Source organism: Mya arenaria, chromosome 8 (genome assembly GCF_026914265.1).
Source record: "Mya arenaria isolate MELC-2E11 chromosome 8, ASM2691426v1".
NCBI classification, from domain to species: domain Eukaryota; kingdom Metazoa; phylum Mollusca; class Bivalvia; order Myida; family Myidae; genus Mya; species Mya arenaria.
Genome location: NC_069129.1, coordinates 46180759 through 46202705, shown reverse-complemented (window position 1 = coordinate 46202705; position 21947 = coordinate 46180759). Strand labels below are relative to the sequence as shown.

Sequence of the window (21947 nt, the reverse complement as noted above, 5' to 3'; positions counted from 1 at the left end):
AGGTGTTAAGCTCTCAATGTAAAATAATCATAAACATATGAAACTATTTTTATTTAGACATGGAACTAGGTTAGTTGTATTATAACAATAAAAAATAACAGTATTTTTTGTGGATACACAAAATGTAAAGTCAAAACAAATCACTCGCTGGAATTTATGCAAAACATTTCGTGACAAACGCTTAGCAACTTGGCCAGTACTCAATGGCCTGTTGTTGGCTTCCCGTGATGGCCCGATACCCGTCGCCTAGAAGACCTGCTATCCTCTTTATACCACGGACGAAGAATGCCTTGAATCTGCGCCTGTAGCTGTAATATTCCCACTCGAGGTTTGGCCGTTCCTGGTAATCTAGATACACACGGCACTTCACTTCAGGACGGCTGCATCCTTCAGGCATTATGGAAATAGGCTCTTGATCTTCATAGTCAATGTATATCTCAGCTCTATTGAAATTGCTGTTGTTTAGAATTTGGAATTTCACAAAGTTAAGAAGACGCCTGTCTCTGTCTGAAAGCCCTGGGGCCGTATTCAATATGTATCTTAGATTGGTTTCATCCTTAGATTGGTCGTTTTGTTCTTAGATCGGTCCTCAATTCTACCAGATTCTAAGATTTGGACTTAGTAAGTTCAAGAATCTGAGATTTCAACTAAGATCGTTTGAAGAAGTTAAGGAAGTGTTTACCTTCCTTAAATATTTCATAACATAATAAGATCACGGTATTTTACGGGGATTTTGGTTGAATTTTAAAAAAAGTCTGCTCCTGTCGCTCAGCAGTAAGTACCTTTTTTCGTTTTTATAGTTTTCTGTAGCCTACTGTACAATAGGGAGTGGGAATGGAAATGTGAAGGTCGAACAAATATCTCACCTAAAAACACATGCTAGAGTTGTAAAAACGTGGAATTATTACAGTATTATTCGTCTGATTTGTCATTCTTTGGTGTTGATTGATTCGCTACCAACAGCAAAAATAATGCATATTACATTAGCGAACGCCTTAACTACATCATATAATTTCGCGATATTCCGGAAATGTTTACATTTCAACCGTTTCACATTTCTTCAGTGGTTATTTTTTATGTCATGTCGATAACCATTTTTTATGTGGCATTTGATGATTAATAACATGAAAGATATTCGTTTACCACCTTAGACACATGTTAATAAACAATTATGTCAATTTATTTGTTTGACTGTGTGTTATGTTCAAATGTCAACTGTCAGTGATAAAATAGTTAAAGCAGTCAGACATGTTTAGAATTCGAAAGGAGAATGTTACCTCGAATTATAATCATACCATGCCAAAAAATCATTATCTGGATGTAATAGAGATTGGATTCCAATTTGAAGGGGGTGATTTAAAGAGGGTTTTGTTTTGTGTTGTTTATATCACAATCCAATTCTTGTCATATGTTACCCCCTTCAATATCTTCTGGTTCTTCAAAGGTTAATCTCGGAACAGAAAGAAACAATGTTGAAAATATTACTGAAATAAAGTCAACTGTAAGTAATGATAGTGAAAATGTGCAGCTGCAACCAGGTAATATGAGTACTTCTTTACTAAAAAGCTACATGTAAGTTTAATGCAAACTATCGGCCAAAATTGATAATTTTTCAAAGTATTTGTCATGATGTTATTTTTTAATTTAAATTATGATTAAATAACATGTCAGGCTATTATTTCAGATCATGGATCGTGCCCCGAATCTTGATACTCTACTGGAAATGGATATTATAAATAGATACAGATTTGACAGAGCTGGAATCAATTATTTAACACAGCTGATCGGGGCTAACATTTCACCTAAAGCAGCCAGAAATAACGCCTTAAATGCTGAACAAAAAATCTTGATTACATTACGATATTTAGCAACTGGCTTAATACAGTTAAATGATGCGGACATACATGGCGTCAGTCAGCCAACAGTGTCACGTGTGTTGACTGAAGTTATTAATGCTCTGTCATCACCTGCGTTGATTAGGCAATTTATTAGGTTTCCAGGTAGTGTTGAAGAATTCAGACGGAATGCCGTGCAAATGCAGGGGATTGCACGGTTTCCGAAAGTCATTGGGGCCATAGACGGAACCCATATTAACATTGCCTCACCCAATCAACATGAAGAAATTTATGTCAACAGAAAAGGGAAACATAGTATAAATGTTCAAGTTGTTTTTGACGGATGGTACAATATAATTGATGTTGTTGCACGCTGGCCTGGATCCGTGCATGACAGTAGAGTTTTAAGAGAAAGCTCGTTAAACAACCTTTTTGAGAATGGCCACATGCCACACGGTTTCCATCTGCTTGGGGACAGCGGCTATCCAGCCAAAAGGTGGCTGCTTACCCCTTTCCTAGCTCCGCAAACCCAGGCCGAACAAGCCTATAACAGGTATGTTTCAAAATTAATTTAACTCCGCATAATATGAAATGCATAGCCCTACATGTATTGATCTTGTAACATTGTGGTTGATTAAATTTTGAATAAATTAAATTGAGAGCCCAAATTATTTTATTCTGTTGTCTGATCTGCTAGATGTAATTGGAATCAAAACAAAAATTTATGCAACTTATAAACATTACATTAGCAGCTCAATTTTTGTTTCATACACACAAAGGCTGTTTCATCAATAATATTTATTGCAGGAGCCACAAAGTCACTCGAGCTTTGGTTGAGAGAGGGATAGGTCAGTTAAAGAGGAGATTTGGCATTCTACATAGGGAAATAATCCTCCAGCCAGTTAAAGTGTGCAGGTGAATTATAATATAAGATGAACAATTTAAGTGTAACCTAATTTATTTGAAATTTAACTTCAAATAAAACTATCACAATAATAATATGTTACAGAATATAGAATACAATTACATTAAATAATTAATTGTAACACTTAGTACTTTACTCATGTACAGCAATACATTATAACAACAACAAGTTTTTTTTATGAATGTTAATTCAATACGGAATTCAATATTGTTGGTTAAGTTGTGTAGAGTTTCAGTATACATTCATAATAAATTTTGTATTAAGATTTAAACGGTCACACAAGTGATACTATACACATTTAAGGAGGAAAGGAATTGCACTTAAAAATCATGAAGCTAATTTCTTAAAATTATTATGTTAGTTATAAATCATCAAATACATATATATAATTATATATATACATATATATATATATCATACATGTATAACTTCTATTTAAAAGGCTAGTCATTGCTTGTTGTGTTTTGCACAACGTTTGCAAGCAGCGAGCCATTCCCATGGCAGCTATAGAAGACAACAATAATGGTGGAAATGGTGATGATGGCAGGGTGCAGCCTCAAGCTAACAATCTTATTGGGCTAAGATACAGAGACCACTTTGTTTCAACATACTTTGGTAAAATAATTTTATTTCAACATTAACATTACCAAGTATGCTTTAGCATCTTTTGTCATGTTATGACAATGTTTATAAAATGTATTCTTTTGTTAAAAGTAATAGTAAATAAAGTATCAATGGCACATTCAATAATGTATCTAAGAATTTGTTTTCAATGCAAAATACTATTGAACAAAATATAAATTCTGCTCATGAACACTTATTCTTATGGCTTTTTCAGTTAAATATATAACCCACATGGGGAAAGGCAAATATTTTTTTCAGTATATGGTCACATGTGTCTTTTTGCTAATTTGGACCCCAAATGAATAGGGTAAATTTGATTCTGTAGGGGAGTGGTATTACATGTAGTTTAAAGTGCTTTTCCCCCATATAAGTTAAAAATGGATATCCCTTGAGTGAAATGTACATAGACTAATCAAATTTGGAGCCTTACTCTTGAAACATAACTTTAGGTATGGGTAAAACACTGTTGTGCAGAACACAAGTTGCATAATTTCTGAAATGCCATCAATGAACAACAAGGTGGATTACCAAATACTCGGTACATGCAAGTTAACAGTAGTTTTAATCAAAGACTTTAAAGAGTACCAAAATACATAACTATGTTCTGTAATAAAAGTGTACTAAAATGTGCTGATAATTGGCAACAGACATATATCGGATATTAAGAATGTAGTTAGAGGTCCTTTACTGTAATCTCTTTCCAAATTTAACCTGTCAATGCCACAAAATTTAACTTAAATATTTGTATGTAATTTTAATAAAATTTGGCATCAGCACTCAATGTGCATATTGATCTTTATTGTTCTTTTTTTAATTGCTTTGCTAAAATAGCCACTTCTAATTCTAATTTTCTTTTTTGCAGCTGCCTGATTGCTTTACACTCCTGACAGCAACATCGATTGCATGATGTAGAGGTTGTGAACACTTTGGAAGTCGTGCTAGCCTCAGGTCTTGAAAGATGAAACGTGGCAGGAACCTCATCTGCCTCCAACACTGGCTGATATGTCCTGGAATTACAAACTCTAATTCTAAAATGTGCTATCATATTTTTGCAAATCTTGTAAAAAAAGTCACTATGCTGACTTGTTTAGAATGTGAGAGTCATTTTTAAATATTTTTCCCAACTTGATCATACCCGAGAATGTCTGTGATATATTTTGGAATTGAACCTGGTACCAAATTGGGACTTTCCAAACTTTGGGAAAAATACAAAGTTATGTTTGAATGGAAAGTATAATATAAAATAGACCTATTTCTACCTTTTTATACATTTAATCTAAAATGGCTACCAGGTAGTCTTATCAAGATGTTGTTATCTTTTTTAAGCAATTCATTGCTGTATTCACTGAAAATCTTAATAATTATTTTGGAAAATATAATTTCATGGGGATTTTTTGGCAAGAGGAAACATCTCTTAAAACAGTAAATTGCACCAAAAAGTCAATGAATGTGTGCTATGTTTTATTTAAGTCCTTAGATATTTACATGTACATGTCGGTATACATCTGAAATCATTTCTGTGTTCATGTTATTTTATATCAATGTGCATTGTAGTGTTATCTCACCCTGTTATATATAAATGTCTTAGTGATATAAATGTCTTAGTGTTATCAATGTCTTTGTGATATGTTTGTCTTAGTGATATGATTGTCTGAGTGATGTAAGTCATATAATTGTCTTAGTGATATGATATAATTGTCTTAGTGATAAAAATGTGGTAGTGATATGGATGTGTTAGCGATGTGAATCTGTCAGTGATATGAATGTCTTATTCATATAAATGTCTTAGTGATATGATTGTCTCAGTAATGTGAATGTGTAAGTTAATGGCAATGTTTGAATATTTTAATGTTTAAAATGTATTGGTTACATTCAGATGTTATTGTTAAAAGATATGGATATGTTAGTAATAGCTAAGAATACTTTTTATAACAAAGATGACATCAACAGCTTGACGAAAATGTTATACAACAAGTGACTGTGAGAGATACTTACGTGTAATCATTTACAAACTGATATACAGGCTGTGAATTGAGACCAACATCTGATCTGCTTTGGCTGAAAAATAAAGATTAAAATAATTATTGTTTATTTGAGAAAATTCACACATCAACTCATTTCTGTATATGGTAGGATGTGGAACTTAAGCCTTATAAAATATCATTTTCCACCATCTAATCAGTACACATATGTTCACATATTGACCCATTTGGTTATTTATTTCAATGGTAATATAGCAAGATGAAGTTCATTGGCATTATGCATTATTGTTGAAGATCTCAAATTTGGTTTGTAAGATATTCCATCTATCGATACCTTTCCTGTATACATGTTGAATCAAATTCTTCTGATCCACCGATTCCATCCATGGCACAGCCATCCCTGCCAATAACATCAATGACAGCATTTGTCAAATCTGAATTTGAAAATAATGTTTTGCTTCCATTAACTTTTGATAAATTATTTGTGACTTTTGTACAGTATTATCATTTCTATTTTTAATTACTGTTTGTATATAATATGAATATCACCAAGTGTGGTGGAAATAATGGCAAGTTGAGAGTTAAGTTGAGTCATTACATTTCATTTCAATTAATTCTTAATGTAATCAAGAGTTCATTAAGAAAATATTTATGTACATAATAAGAATGTGAAAGTGTCAAAATTCACTTTTTAAATTTATTAATATGTCTAAAAAAGGGAATCAGTATGTAGTTATAATATTACAATTACTATTGAAACTGCAAGTACAGTTGTGATCCTAATTGATTACCTCATTTAATAAATAACATGAATTGATTTAACTTTTTATTTAATTTCATAGATATATGTAAAATGAGAAAAATATGAACCTGTCAGATGAAGCTGCCTTTTGTAGTCCATGAACTTAGGGCGGTGGACTTGGGTCAAGTTGTCCCACTTCTTAGTTAGAAGGTCTACAGTTCTATGTATTCCTGTAGATTGGACATTGAAGCTTCTCTCAACAGCCTCCCACATTTTTCTTTTCGTCTCTGAGGTGATTCCTTAAGGACAATTTGTTTTATAAAAAAATGAATATACGGTACATGCATGATTTTTCATTATTAATTATCAATAAATCCAAATGTCATGACCAGGAATCCATAACTAGGGGAGAAGGAGGAAGTTTCAGGAGCATAAAATATTTGCATGATTATCTTCTTTTCATTTACAAATTATATTGACATATAAATTATTTTAAAATGCCTATAATTTCCGGGCAACAGTGTTTGTGTTTTTTTTTTTTTGTTGTTGTTGTTTTTTTTTTGGGGGGGGGGGCGCACGGGAAAACCTGCATCTGGATTACTACAACTAGGCAAAAATTTGTTCCAAATAAATAATTTGCATATATATAATTAATCTATCGCTCTCTTTTATTTATAATGTGTTCAAAGTAAAATGAATATCAATGAGAAAGCATGATATTGGTTATGAATGATCATTTTTTTCTTCATTTCAAGGATAATTTTATCTTTAGTTTTCAATTACTTGGCAAATAACAAGATGTACTTACTTGAAGTATAGCCTTTCTTATATAAGGCGTGTTTTGACATGCCGTGGCCACTCTCCTCCCCCATCAGCTTGCAAATTAACAAACATTCTTCTTTTGAAAAGTTTGGATTTCTCTTTTTCTCGTTATTCGCGGCCATCTTTGTTTACATCGTCTGCATAACTTCTACAACGTCCGCGCATTTTTGTTACTATTTTTAACGCTGGGAAACTACAGAAAATCTATATTTAGAACCGCGTGCTTGGTGACGAATCTGAGAGTGGTTCTAAGAGAGGATCTTAGAATAAGACTTAGATTTCGATCTTAGTTCACATTTTCAATCTAAGGACCGATTTAAGATTTCAAATTAAGATAAGGATGAATCTAAGAGTAAATCTCAGATAGGTATTGAATACGGCCCCAGAACGATGCGGTCTAACGACGCTCACGAGGTGATCAGTGGTAACCGTCTGCGGTTTTGAATTCTGTAAAAACGCAGGTTGTTATTGAATGACAACTCTAAAATGCGCACAAGTACAGCCTAAAGAAAAAGAAAGGTACACCTGCACTTGAACACACATGAGATTAATAATGAAAATGCTGAAATGTTGATACACCTGTTTCCAGGTAATTTCCACCCACTGAAAGCTTTAAAAAGATTAAATGTCTAATTGCATAGCACGCGGATTTTATCGCATTTTAAAGGCTCACAATATAGGTTGATGCAATTTCATTATTATTTTTGTATTTTAATGCACAATCGTAATTAACTTGACTTTAATGATCAAAACGAAAACAATGCATATGATTTAGGTACAGATGAAAATAGCGATGTTTTGGCCTCTGGAACTAGATATTTTGTGGCCACTTGGCTGTTAATTCAAACACATTTTCAATGGCTAATATTTTTTATCCGTACCTAAATTATATACAGTTTTTATTATTGTAATCAAATTTGTTAAAGGTTATAATTCAAATAAGTTCAAAACTATTTTTCACCAACCTGTATTGTACGAGTTTAAAAGTTTACGCAGATAAAGACCGAAACCATTCCGCTATTAAACCATGGAAAGACCATACTTTCTAACTACCCGAATGAGAAAAGGAAGAAATGCACAAACAAAATGTTTAAATTAACTGAAAAGACACTGGCGTGATTCCATTTGCTCATGATGTAAACATGTTTGGTTTTTTTTGGTTGTATAAATATATATGGTCAACAGATCTATTTAGAATATGCATATAAGCTTAACTAAGTTGTTTTATTTTCATGATTTAACTTTGGTGTTCGGATTAAGCTATATTTAAACACATCATTTTCTTTACTTGTATGGCTGGGACTGACAGTTTTGAAATTAATGAACTGTTGAATATAAATCGCGTCATTTGTTCGAAGCAAATGAGATCATTTAGGGAACGTGCTTTTCAAAAGAAATCAACACTCGATACATCAGATATAAACTAGCATTAGTTTATATTACAATGCTAATTGATTTGTACTTAATATTTTTGTTAAGAGCGACATCGATTTTTATAAATATCCAATACTCTGTTTCGTTCCCTTATCTATACGGATGCAAATCGTTTTAAAGCAAGCACTTTGTATATCAAGGCGTTGCAACTTTATTTTTAATAACAATTATAAAAACAGTTCTTTGTTCAGTTCCTTTAACTGAGATTCGATATTGAGAATGATATTCATACTGGTGTGAATAAATAATGTGTTTTATTTGAATATAAAAGTCCATTTAATAATGATACAGATACAAACATACCAAGTTCAATATAGTAGTGGGTCAGTAATGACAAAACAACAAGAATACGTCCTTCAATTCACAATGATTTAACATTAATACGAAAAATTGCGTCAATGTCTGTTTCTTTAATAAAATGATATAGCCTTCAGGGCAGTTTTAGCACCAATTGCCAGAACATCAGGCAGGTGTCGTACGATAGCTTGAATTCCACGAACAATGAAGGCCTTTGCACGCCGCCATAAGCTAAGTTCTTCCCATATCATTTTAGGGTCATCCTTATGGTCATAACCAACAAACATTCTCGATTTTGGCCTTGCACATCCGTCGGGTTTCACTATTATAGCGTCCCGATTTTCGAAGTCCAAAAATAATTCAGATTCGTCCATTCTACTCGAATTTTCTACTACTTGAAATTTTGCAAAATTAAACAATCGTCTATCCAAGTCCGATAAATCGTTTCGAAAAGGTCGTATCTTATCGACAACATCGTCAGACGTTAACACATGTGAGCTCTGAAAAGATCATCAAAATTAAATTTTGAACCACACTATGAAACTAAAAATACTGCCGGCTGAGGAATATATACAAAAGTTGATAATGGTAAATAACAGACCATTACACCAAAAGAAAATCTAAGAGTTTTAACTTACGTTACTTCCTCCCATTTCAACTCTTGTATTGAAACTGTTTTCCTTAGGGTTAACTTGTTAAATGTGTTACAGAGCGCTTTGAAGAGATCTGAACAACCTTAAACCGCCCGCAAGTATTCATGAAATGTTGCGTGTACTCGAATTAATAAACCAATCACTGATAGTTATCGTGTGATTGCGAAACACTACCAAGAAAACATTTTATTTTTCTATCGATCTTTATTTATAAACTCACAGATTTGAGTTATAACCATATATGGCAAACATTTTAACCAATTTCTGATAATCAGCGAATTGTTGCGAAACACTTCCAAGAAGAACTTTTATTTTTCTATAGATCTATATTTAAAAACAGCTCACGGATTTGATCAAGTTTCCATATATGGCAATCTCTATGGCGGATAGCGTTTGTTTGCTGATATCAACTGAGGCAACCGAAAGTCCCTACGCATTCCAAAACTATTCCTTCGGCTTGATTATACAGTCAGGATAGACTTGAAGGTTAATATTGAATTTACCTGCTTGCTTAATGTGTGTATTGTGCTAATAGAAGAACGGTGACATAAAATAAAGTTGAAATTTATAGTTTAAGTAAAACGATATGGCTTCGAAGCAACAACAGTCAGAGGCCGATGCGGTGAGTAGATATATTTTAATGATTTCGTTACACTTAAAGTACATATGTCTTTCGTATTTCTATGTATTCAATTTAACACGTGTATGTCCGACCTTAATTATTGAGTATTGTAAAATGCAGTGTGTGGTTGTAACATGAGCGTAGAGAAAGTTTTAAACATATTTATCAACAGCCAAGAGTCTACTATTATCAATGCGATGAGATCAACAAAAGAAGCATAGGAAAGGTTCAATTAAAATATTGTGGGAACGAAGGAACGATCGACAACACCAACAAAGCAACCCTTCGGAGAACTTTGCAGGCGGTAATATCACACATTCCAAATGAAGGGCAAAGCGTTTGGAGGAACGCGGAGGTCAAAATGTTCGATGACAATTTTGATAAATACATAATACGCTCAGGTGACGGACGTTACAGATTTGAAGCCATGGATAACGGAATGGACGATTTTAGGATTGTGAAATTGAGGAGCGAATCCTGTTGTACAATATTTTGAATATTAATTAAACATCAATACACTAGCTCAGTCCTATCATGTATCTTGTCGTTGTTGCAGTACGTGTAGGTTTTTTGTACAAAATGTGTTTGATTCGCCTATTATAAGTTATTACTTTATAAAAGTATTCTGTTTGTTTCACAGTTTTGATGCGTTAATTTATTTTATGAAGTTTGTTAATTTCTCGTCGATAAGTAAGATTCGCAACACTTTTACTATTATTTGTGATGTTTTTAAATAATCCTTTAAATACATTGTTTTATGAATGGAATAGTTTCTTCTTCTTCATTGCTTGAGACACTTGACATACCATGTACTTTGATATGATTCAGCGGAAAAATGCATTCTCTAGTAAAACTATTCTGTACATACTAAACTATGTCGCACTATGAACTGCAAATAGTGAAATTCCTCTCGATTTCTCAGGAAATGTTTTTATATGGCCAATAAAACAAAATAGGCACCATAAAATCTGTCAATAACTATCAAACCCATTTGCTTTTTGAATACTCTTAATCATTTTTGTAAATACCAATCATGTTGAAAGGAAAAAGGCAATAAGATATGTTTAAATCAATAATTGTATAAAAGTGATTTCAAATACACTAGTGCTAGAACATATAGTCGAGAACAATTTATCTTGACTTGAATACCGGTAACGATCCTTTAATGCAAATTGAATGTCATTTGGTTGTGGGTCGACAGTGAAAAGTTGGTTTAAATGACGAGAATAAAGGTGTTTCCTTTTTTGAAGTTTATTGTTTTCTTTAAAGAGCTCAATATGTTGAATTCATTCTTCATTTATTCTTGCAAAATGTGAAGGTAAAAAAAGAGTTTAGCAAATTTTACAAAAGAAGGATTTGTTTTGGCATCCCTAGCCACTTCCACACTGTGGAAGGCTCTTAACTTATCACTATTTTTGCGCTTTATTATCATGGCATGAACGTATAAAACGGGTATTATTTATTCCACTTCTAAAACTGCAATTTAAATACACCTCCAAATCGTCATATTCTTTAAATATTCTTTTAAATTCGACCACAGTGATAACTCGTATGCAGAGTACTTCGCATATGGTGGGAGAATCAGCGCTCTATATGCTTATCAAATATTGCTCTCCCTGAGTCATTTTTAGCGTTTTCCACAAAAGTATAATTAACGTTTATTGAACGATTCATACCCCAAGGTAATCAAATATACTCAGTCGATTACTTCCTGATTAATTATTAGTAAGTTTTCCATTGTATCATTAATCAGGAGACATATGATCTGAGTTTCAAGTACGCAGATTTAAATACGTCAGTCGATACGTAAATAAATCAGTATGCCAAATTATGTTTTAATCTCCTTCAACAATTATGGATAAGACCATTCATCTTAAATTATTATACGACATTATACGACATAAAACATTTTTGGCAGAAAGAGAGCTACAAAGAAAGAAATATTGGGTGCTTCATTTCCATAACATAAACGTTAATAAAGCAAAGGCAAAGATTTATTGCCGATCTTTCCGATAAGGTCAACGTTAAGTGATTTATTTGAGACACAAACAAAGGACCTGTTCATCTCAAGTGGACTTGAAACTTAACGAAACAGTCGTGAACTGAATATATCTAAGTGTCAAATGTTCATTGCTAGGCTGTGTACCGAACTTAAGCAAGTAAACAAATGAACTCAAAATTGGGGAAAAAAGATATAAACTAAAATGTTTTTATATAGTCATTATGGATAAATGTAGGGATAAGTGTTTAACTGGCTGTTACAAAAGACGGCACCAATTCCACCATTTATGGGTAAAGCATTTTGGTGAGTGTGTGGTTTGTTTTTGATGTTGATTTTCGACTACTTCTTTTTTCCTTGTTTATTGCATTGTTTAAGTGTTGCTTTTTGAGCCGTTTTTACAAATTTGAAGATACGATAAAGACCCATTAAATAACGGAGTCCTGGCAACCTTTAACAGTGAATATATCGACCTTTGCGCTTAAGAAAAATTCAGAGGTTTTACTTGACTCAGCAATTGATATAGATACACTGTAAAGTTCATGCAATAATTACGAAAATATTTGTTTTTTTGTCAACAAATCAGTCATCTACTTGATGTTAATATCCTGATTAACATTGCCTATGGAATGTATTTTCTTTTTAAAAAGTTCCATGGTTAGCGATAATATTTTTCTTTTTCCCATTTTTGCTCTATGGAATATACCTTATATCTAAATTGGTCTATTCATTGATGTATTTTCAGTCTGAGATATATTCCTGTGACGTTGTGAGCGAAGAGAACGTGAGAAAAGCAGTAAAGCTTTTCTGCAGCGTTCTATCGTCAACCGATATCGATGAAACTACCAAACACTCACTACTCATCCTGCAAGATTACTTTATAAAGTGCTTACCATTCGAAGGCTCCGGTGTTTGGAAGAGCGCAAAAGTATATTTCCTTAAAGACAACAGATTTATTCTTCAATCAGGCCCTGGTATTCATCCAATGCGAGTACTATTCAATATCAAAGGTGAAGCATCCATTGAGAAAATGACACATCCAGGACCAACAGACAGTCATCGAAGTACGCAAGCGCACCCTCCTGTAAGTCGCCAACGGTCGAAGAGCGCTCGGGTGGTCAGACCTGCCGCACAATCCACTAGCGGTGATAAGGTGCTTTTTACATTTTTATACGTACACATTATAGTAAAGTTGTTAATTAGCTCACTGATTGCAGAACCATATTTTACTATTTATATGAAAACACACTTATAACAAAAATGTGTATTTAGTTCCTCATTATACTTCTCTATGATTGTTTGACTATTACATAAAATATGACATTTATCATGCCCGATATTCACATTTTTATTCGCAAATAGTCTTTTAGATTTTATGGGCCGTTGTATAACTATTCTAATATAAAAAGAGTGGCATGCTAACATTAATGGTTCTTTTCCTTCATTCAAAGCAAAAGCATTTCGAGTTCCCTTGTGAAGAGATCAATCAGCGGAGCGTCGGGAAAGCCATTCTCCGATTCTGCGGAAACGAAGGTACCGTTGACAACAGCAACAAGGCGACTCTACGACGTTTATTACAAGCGTTAATCTCCTATGTACCGCTTGAACCTCAAACGCGGTGGAAAGATGCTGAAGTGAAAATTTACGACGACGATTGTGATGTATACAGAATATATTCAGGGAACGGACAGAATCGTTTTGTTGGAACATTCGATGGGATGGGCAATGCAAGAATTGTCCGTGCCAAGTACGATAAATCAGAATGTTGTGTCATGTGACAACCTATTAGTTTACATGTATATGACTATTTTTTGTAGAATGGTGCTTATATTTCTGATTTCAATTTTCTAATAATATTTTCTATAAATATATGCAAACATGTTTATTACAGAATATCTTATTTTGGAAAACCTGATTCTATCAGGCTTGTTAATAACTAAATGATAATCTATTGGTTCAGAAAAATAGTATTTTCGTTAAGACCGTGTTTTTATGTGATACTTCTCACAGTCTTTCGGACATATATTTACCGATATTGAACGGAGAAACCAGAGATACATACGATTAATGAAATGAAGATCAGCAAGTGGTTGATGTTAATGTTAATTGTTTTGCCTAGTGATCCCATATACCTTTGGTACCATTTGAATTGTAATGCTTGTTGTTTACTTATTTGTCAAATAAATTACTGATAGTACACCACTGTGCCAGCAGTTTGCATGTTTAAGCTATTTCACTCAACTGCGATCGGACACCAACTTGTCTATTTTACAACCGTTCAGTAAAACAACCTTGTGTGTAATATTATATAATTATATGTCTTAGATAATCGTTATGTACAGTAACATATAAAAACCCATCAAATGATATTGAGATGACACGAGATAACTCGCCCTCAAGCATAGAGATATATTTTGGAAGGTCGGAAAACTCAGAAAAAAATGTTAATTTCTATCAATATTCAATAACCTCCTAAACAATGATTTATATAAACTATATTTAAATACATCAAAGTCCAATGTTTGCCCTTTTCATTATGTAAATATATCGTGTGTGCATATCATTCGATTAATAGCATTAATAACGGATTACAGTTTTTCACTTACATTCTACCTGACTGATTTGCTCTGGAGACAGAATACCTCACCACATGCTAAGTTCGGTAGGTTAATGGAGTTAAGATGAACTCGGTTTGCCCTTTCTATATCCATATAAAATGCAATCTTGATTTTATAAAGCCGCTAGGATTCGCAATGCCTTGTGCAATAGTTGAGATTTAAATCTGGCTGATTTAATACCTTTGAAAACAATGTGAACATAAGCATTCTATAACAACAACAGGTAAACAGACAAACTCAATTTTCCTATTTATTATAAATATATATATGGAACAGGTAAATAATTTAAAATCAAACATACAGCACCAGTATATTTGTCAGAAAATGTCCTTGCCCATATTATGGCTATATATTTATCAAAATATCACATCAATCCTTTAAGTAAGTTTGAACATTGTATAACCTGTTCAGCAGTTCTTTAATGCACCAGTCAAATGTAACAACGCGCCCCCCCCCCCCCCCCCCAGGTCCGGGGGTATACCGGGGATAGCTGGGGAAATGGGCCGTGTTTTTACCTTCAGTGCCGGGTGAATGCGGTGGTTTTGTCTTTGCAAACAATAGCGGGGATTGAGCCTAACATAGGGTCCCTGGGGGTACGGGGGCATTTCGCGGGGATTTTACCATCTGTTCATTCCGGCAGGGCGGGGATTTTACCCGGGGTTGGCTGGACCGAAAGTCAAAGTCCCCGCTATTCTCCGGACCTGGGGGCCGTGGTTAAAATTGACTGGTGCATAATTTCCACACACACTTTCAATTATACCTAAACAACCATTAATCAATGGTAACACATTAGCATATCCGTGTAAGAGAACGACCTTCTAATTTCTATATATCTATCAAATATCACTTTAATCCTTTAGGTAAATTTAACAATACCATAACTCGTTGGGCAGTACTTCTATATTTACACACACACAAATATTTCAATATCATATTGCCTCATTCTAACATTCTTCAGTTTCACGTACTAAAAAGTTCTATTAGTTCACAACACGCCGTCTTTGGTTTTCGGTTACACCGAGATTGATAGGTGATTAACGTGAGCAATTCCTAATACTTCCAATCGGTTTAATTTTTATTTTGTCAAAATGTAATCAAGCGTATGACAGTTAACAACTGACAAGTAAAATATGTAATTATAATCAGATTTGATAAACTCCCGCATAAAAACCGCTGAAGATTCGAGTTTAAATATCATTGCGATGTTTAATCGAACATGACGTTTATTATACTTGGATTATGAAGTTTGGTTTTTGATAATGGCGCTAATTTTGAATGAACCAATGCTGTAATTAACTCAATGAATTTTAATAATGCAGTTGTATAATATTTCATACGTACAGTGTACATGTGATTCTTATGCGTCTACCCCAACGCCAAGTTCAATGCAAAGTTTATAAAAGTTTATTACATAAAACTGAAAGGCTATACGTGTATTTTCATTCGTTGTATACCAAGATAACCTACCTACTTCGGTAAGATCAAATTTCAGTCTATTTGAAATATCATACTTAAGAGTTTATATAAACCTAAATGAAACTTAATTTTTAATTTCTTGTTCTGTTCCGCATCATGCTCTGTTCCTCACCATACAATGCGCATTTAAGAGAGCTAAATGCACACTATATATATCAATGCCGAGGTATGAGAGGAAAATGTCTATTTTCAAGACATAATGAGCATACAATATGAATTTGAATACACGCATTTTACCAATATATCGGTGATATATATCAAATAAATAAACAATCCTAATAAAAACATAAACATACCTAAAATTATGAAATTGACTATATTTATCTTATTTAAACATAAACGTAACACTTAATAAGACACACACAAACAACTCGTTGATATACTGTACGAAATATGCAAAGTCATACACACCATTTTGAGGAAAAATTAACAAATTTTTAGCTTGTAAGACATACAGAAAAATAAGGTGCACTATATTGGTCGGTCTGCATAACATTGGACTCGACCAAGCTATTCAATTTATCGTGATTACATCTCCACTTGACAAGGAATCGCTTCTTTTGACTAATGCGTATAATCAGTAATAAGTAATTTTTATTTTGTATGTTTAACATGTTACCAGCTCTGTCTTTTAAAACTAGCTTTGGTAGAAGGTAAATTACCTCTGTAGAATGTAGTAACGTTTTGCTATTTGAAATAGGTCTCCCGTAATTCGTCATATGTTTTTGTGAATCTACTTCTAAAATGTAATATTCGAACGATATCAACTTGCTTGAATTTTAAAATATTTCGCTTCCCAATATTTCGCATGTTTCGGTTTTCGGGACGTAAGGTAACAACCTCACTACATCAGATTTGTTCTCAGTCGCAGTTTTCGGATTCTTTCTAGTTGTTCCGCGATAGGTATTATTGTAGATGTCGGCGATGTCCTTCAACACAGATAGAAAGATACTAACACGATTTCGTTGAAAACGCATCCACAAGTCTTGGTCATGCAAACATTCTAAATACTGTGAAGAATTTTCCGTTTGACTATGGACAATTTGAAGGGTTGAAGTAACCATGGAATGGCGATCAACAGGGTATTAAAAGGAACCAGAAAATGGCATGATGTTAAAGCAGACTTGGTTATTAATGGAAAGGATGGTTTGCATTGTTAAATAGGACTATTTTAATGGTCTTGTACTTGAATTTATTGATTCTAATGAGATACATTGGTCGGGTTACGCCTGCAAAAGAACTATCCCTTTAAGCATCTGCTAGGACGAGGCTCTGAAAGTTTTCACATTTTTAAAATAGCGGGTGGCGAAGGTATCAGCCGAGTGCATTCTTTGGTGAATGAACCCACCCATGAGTCCCGGATTTGATATCATTCTGTGTGTTGTATCGTTATAAATGCTGATCGAAAGTCAGTACGTTTTTAAACAAAAGTTATCTTCCAGATGAAAGGTAGCTGCGTAAAAAAAGAATCATATCATTAAAAACGGTATACTAATATTCGCTTGTTTACCCAGCAAACTTTTATATAAATGCATTAGTTTCATGTCCTTATACTGTGTGATAACTGTATGAGTTAAATATACTAGTATTCAAATTGCTATATTTGTTCTTTCACAAAACAGTTGGTTTTAGATTGTATGTTTTCGTTATTCTGCTCGGGTTTTAAACACTCAATTTAATCCGACAAAAGGTTGGCTTTTCTGTTTAAGGGCTTTCAACTCGTTGGAAAATATTGGGTAATATATGTGGTATTTAAAACACGGTCAAAGACACTTCACTTATGTCCTTCTATTAAATATTATTATAACTTATCTGAAACTATTGAGTACAAATATTCGTTTAATGAGTTAACCATGAGAACCATGAAAGCCTTATCGTAAATACATCATTGTATACACCAAGATTAATTAAGTTGAATATTTGTCAAACGAACTTCCTTAATCAGTATTGGGCACTCCTTGCAAGTTAATTCCACCTAAAGTCATTTTTCTTCCACGTCAATGGAAAAGGTGAAAAATCTGTTGAATATATGATACCTGAGATACCGCCTAGACCGACAGAAAGTAAAAAAGAAACACAAGCGCACGCGGCTACCAGTAGCCAACAGTCAAAAAGCGCTCGGGTGGTCAAACCTGCTGCACAATCCGCCAGCGATGATTAGGTGAATGATTACGTATTTTGACGTTCACACACTGTTTATGATGTCAATACGCTGACTGATTGCAGATCAATATAAACCATATCAACAAGATCAAACCTAGAACATAAATTTTGCATTTAGTTTCTAACAATAATTAAGCTATAAACAATACATGTACTAAGTATTCTGTTTGACGAGTACGCTAAATATAACATTATTCATGTCCCGGATGTCAATGTTTTATTTGCTAGCAATTGTATATATAATATGCACATATGAATAACTGTGTAAATGTAAACACCTTTGCATGCTAGCCGTAAGGATTCTTTCTCATCATTTATAGCAAAAGCATTTTGAGTTCCAATGTAAAGAGATCAACCAGCGCAACATCTGGAAAGCCATTCTGAAAGTCTGTGGATATTAAGGTACTGTTGACAACAACAACAAGGCGACTCTCAGACGTTTACTACAAGCGTTGATCTCCTTTATGCCACTTGAACAGCAATCGGTGTGGAAGAATGCTGAGGTGGAAATCTACGACGATGAATGCGATGTATACCTAATTCATTCAGGAAATGGCCACTTTCACTCTAAATTGGCCGATATGGACCTGCGAAAACATTAGAAATGAATTAAAGCAAAGCATGTGGTTGGTGATAATGGTAATTGTTTGCTTAGATACCCAATATACCTTTGGTATCCATTGAATAGTACTGCTTGTCGTTTACATATATATAAATATATAAATAAATCACCGATGATACACCACTGTTAATACTGTTTCCATTTTTTAATCATTTTCTTTAAACTGCGATCGGACGCCAAATTATCTATTTTAAAATCTTTTAATTATGCAACCTTTCTTCCCTAGCTAGCTTGGCCGAGCTACCTTAAAGTAAACTACATATCTATTCACGGACTGCATTGTCCCAAAAAATAAGTATGAAATCAGTAATCTTTACACGCAATTAACAATAATTGCTTACAAAACCAAATGATTGAGAATCATAAGTATGGTACAAGAATTGACTTTTAATTATCCAAAACCACTGACCGTACCAACAAGAATAACTACAACACCTTTACTTTATCTTCAACAGGACCAGTATACAAAATGCTCATAAACCAATTTCACAATACATTGGTGAAACCTACAGTCCTTATTGTATAGTTTGTACGGGGAATCATTGACCCTGTTCTGTTTGTATCGCAATGATTGAGGCTTACTAAGTGGCCAATAAGAAACCACACGGATGTCTGAACATGGAAACCAGAAGCATGCTAAAGTCTACAGTGAATATTGTTATGTGTCGTTTCTTCCAGAGCCTCTATTATTTTTACCCACACTTGTCTGATAATAATAGCGATCTAAAACAGTTTTATTCAGAAAACACAATAAAAAAGTCGGTTGCAAATTCATAATTTCGTAAAGGGTGCCGATAGTGATGCTATAAACCATCGTTGTATTAGTATTTGTTTTTATGTGCGTAATATTGAGTAACGATAACAAATCGTCGTGGGCATTAAGTAAAAGTATGCTTATTTTCTTTGGCGTTATTAAGCTCCTTATTTATCGAAAAGAAAAACATAGATCTTAAGCCATAACTCGAAAGTCGTCGTTGTTGTGATTTAAGTATATTTTATAACTGAAAGAAACATATGCAATGTCATGTATACTATATCATAATGTTGGACTGGTCTGAAGGATGGTCTAAAAGATGGTAAACAACTGTTTATGCCGCTTAACACCTAAATTGTTGGCCAGAGTCAAAACCAGCAGGATTAAGGGTCAGAAAACGGGTCATATTGGTGATATAAGTAGACTACTTATGACAAGAAATGGGCAAAATCGGATAACAAAGCTAAGATTTTTCTGGTAACCTTATTAAGTTAGTGACCAAATGATCTGTCTCAAATAACTATGTATTTTATAATAATTATCAAGACGTCCCCTTTTCAAGCCCATTTGGGGTCGTAGGAGGAATATTTATGTTGTGCAAAGATCGACATTGTTTTATACACATAGGTAAAGATGGCAGGGTAACTGTAGAGTAATGAACACTTAAGCATATTTGTTTTGTTGATACCTGGATATACTATTTCTGGTTTTAATAAAAATGAACTCATTTTGTTTACATTTCATCCTCTAAAAACTTGTACTATTGCTGCTGCAAGCAAAGGTATTTGTTTCGTCATCTTGATAATGTTTCGTATCCGTATCTTGCTGACACGTCTTTATGCGTTGCCTTTATGCCGAAAAGTATTCTTGAAGCATTAAAATTATAGCAGATGCTTAAATACTGTTCCATCAGATGAGCTGATGTCTTTTGCAAACAAAAAAATATGATCGAACGTAAAGGTATAAGTTCAAATAAGTAATGAGTGAACGTACAGTGTAAGCTCTACAAGGACTTATGCCTTCGATTTAAACCGGATTGAACAAACAACATAACTACATTCATTTTATAAACTGACATCTTTAATGTTACTTTCTTACGTTGAACACGATATTAAAATTAATTGAGGATATCAATGTTATATTTCTTTTATTTAAGCATGTTTAAAGTAATTTTGTTTTTCAATTTATTTTTTTAAATTTAATTTTTAATCAGGGCCTTCTGATGCGAACTACACCTCAACTCAACACAACTCAACACAACTCAACTCATCTAAACTCAGTTTCAAGTCCATTGACAGGGGCGGATCCATGATTCGACGTTAGAGGGGTCGTTACTTATGGGCGATTTTTTTTACTTGCGCCCCTCCCTCAGAAACAAAATTTATCTGGTTTAAAGTGTTATTAGTGGTGTTTGGGGGTCTTCCCTAAGAAATAATTAGCACTTTCTAGTCCGAAATGGTGCGTTTTGGGCGTATTTTATTAGTTTTCTTCTCCTTTATTAAAAAAGTAAACCTGGACGAGTTTAGGGGACGCGGTGGGGTGGGGGGGGGCGCCGGGTGAATCCGTTAGTGACTATGCTCATTGAAGTTAATAACGGCCTCGGACCAAAATAAGGCAGTTTCTATACACATTATAATATATGCAGATGGATTGCATGTATGTATACTACATTTTTTTTTAAATAAAACATAAAACAAATATTCACACGTTTATCATATTAAACTAGGCTACGTTTTATCTACAAAGCGTAAGTAAGGCCTTAGTTTCCACGTACATTTTCAACATGTGTTATATAGTTGTCAAACAATGAGGTTTTAGAGAAACGAATATTTTGAGTTTTAATGTTTGTTTTTAGATAAGATAATGTCAACATGTTGCCATTCGCAAAAAAACATTGAAATTCTGAAGCATCAATAAATTTGGCGTATGCAAAACGTATTGAACAAATACATATCGTTCGTCTTACATATAAGAATCCAATTACTAACTTATGTTTAACTTATGACAGCGTTCTCAATTAGCCAAACGTATTATATTTGAGATATGAGGAATGTATGCTATCCAACGAACGCCTGACGTTCTGCAAGCGCCGATCTCTACAGTAACAGATTAATTGAATTGTTTATAAGGATCTTCCATCTTCTCTGTTACTCAAAGAACCCCTTATAACAGGGATCATAAAACGCTTGCCAATAATAGGCTTGTTGTACGATAGAAGCACGTTCATTGAGTCACTCAATCAACAGACATACGTCTAATACGTCTGAATACATCAATATGCGTTGCAGATACGTTATTTATAGGCAAGATATGCGTTAGAAGTAAGTAACTCATGGGTTATCAATAACTTTGCGGTACGGTACACCATCATGCCAGCGT

The 21947-nt window shown here is 33.7% G+C and overlaps 3 protein-coding genes and 1 long non-coding RNA gene across 4 annotated transcripts; 2 read left to right on the top strand and 2 right to left on the bottom strand.

Annotated features, from left to right (window-relative positions):
- The first annotated feature begins 1756 nt into the window (after positions 1-1756).
- On the top strand, positions 1757-2754 carry LOC128244257 (putative nuclease HARBI1). The gene is made up of 2 exons (XM_052962276.1): positions 1757-2388; positions 2643-2754. Exons 1-2 carry the CDS (start codon positions 2036-2038, stop codon positions 2752-2754), a joined length of 465 nt encoding a protein of 154 aa, XP_052818236.1. The 5' UTR covers positions 1757-2035.
- A 49-nt stretch (positions 2755-2803) lies between these two features.
- On the bottom strand, positions 2804-7305 carry LOC128243775 (uncharacterized). Its single transcript, XM_052961709.1, has 5 exons — positions 6917-7305; positions 6237-6407; positions 5701-5800; positions 5380-5442; positions 2804-4391 (listed from the first exon to the last, which is right to left on the bottom strand). The coding sequence occupies exons 1-5, from the start codon at positions 7050-7052 to the stop codon at positions 4181-4183; spliced, it is 681 nt and encodes a 226-aa protein (XP_052817669.1). The 5' UTR covers positions 7053-7305; the 3' UTR covers positions 2804-4180.
- Positions 7306-8601: 1296 nt separating this feature from the next.
- LOC128243776 (uncharacterized) lies at positions 8602-9515 on the bottom strand. The gene is made up of 2 exons (XR_008262895.1): positions 9300-9515; positions 8602-9161 (listed from the first exon to the last, which is right to left on the bottom strand). It is a non-coding gene; the product is annotated as an uncharacterized LOC128243776 (long non-coding RNA).
- Positions 9516-9711: 196 nt separating this feature from the next.
- LOC128242139 (uncharacterized) lies at positions 9712-14134 on the top strand. Its single transcript, XM_052959196.1, has 3 exons — positions 9712-9936; positions 12681-13088; positions 13387-14134. The coding sequence occupies exons 1-3, from the start codon at positions 9901-9903 to the stop codon at positions 13711-13713; spliced, it is 771 nt and encodes a 256-aa protein (XP_052815156.1). The 5' UTR covers positions 9712-9900; the 3' UTR covers positions 13714-14134.
- Positions 14135-21947: the final 7813 nt, after the last annotated feature.

Excerpts from the sequence above, each read along its gene's own strand:
- LOC128244257 (XM_052962276.1), top strand. The coding sequence starts at position 2,036 with ATGCAGGGGATTGCACGGTTTCCGAAAGTCATTGGGGCCATAGACGGA. Across the intron at positions 2,389-2,642 it reads GCCGAACAAGCCTATAACAG|GAGCCACAAAGTCACTCGAG; the intron begins GTATGTTTCAAA and ends TATTTATTGCAG.
- LOC128242139 (XM_052959196.1), top strand. The coding sequence starts at position 9,901 with ATGGCTTCGAAGCAACAACAGTCAGAGGCCGATGCG. Across the intron at positions 9,937-12,680 it reads AACAGTCAGAGGCCGATGCG|TCTGAGATATATTCCTGTGA; the intron begins GTGAGTAGATAT and ends ATGTATTTTCAG. Across the intron at positions 13,089-13,386 it reads AATCCACTAGCGGTGATAAG|CAAAAGCATTTCGAGTTCCC; the intron begins GTGCTTTTTACA and ends CTTCATTCAAAG.
- LOC128243775 (XM_052961709.1), bottom strand. The coding sequence starts at position 7,052 with ATGGCCGCGAATAACGAGAAAAAGAGAAATCCAAACTTTTCAAAAGAA. Across the intron at positions 5,801-6,236 it reads AAGGCAGCTTCATCTGACAG|ATTTGACAAATGCTGTCATT; the intron begins GTTCATATTTTT and ends TTTCAAATTCAG. Across the intron at positions 5,443-5,700 it reads TCAACATGTATACAGGAAAG|CCAAAGCAGATCAGATGTTG; the intron begins GTATCGATAGAT and ends TTTATTTTTCAG.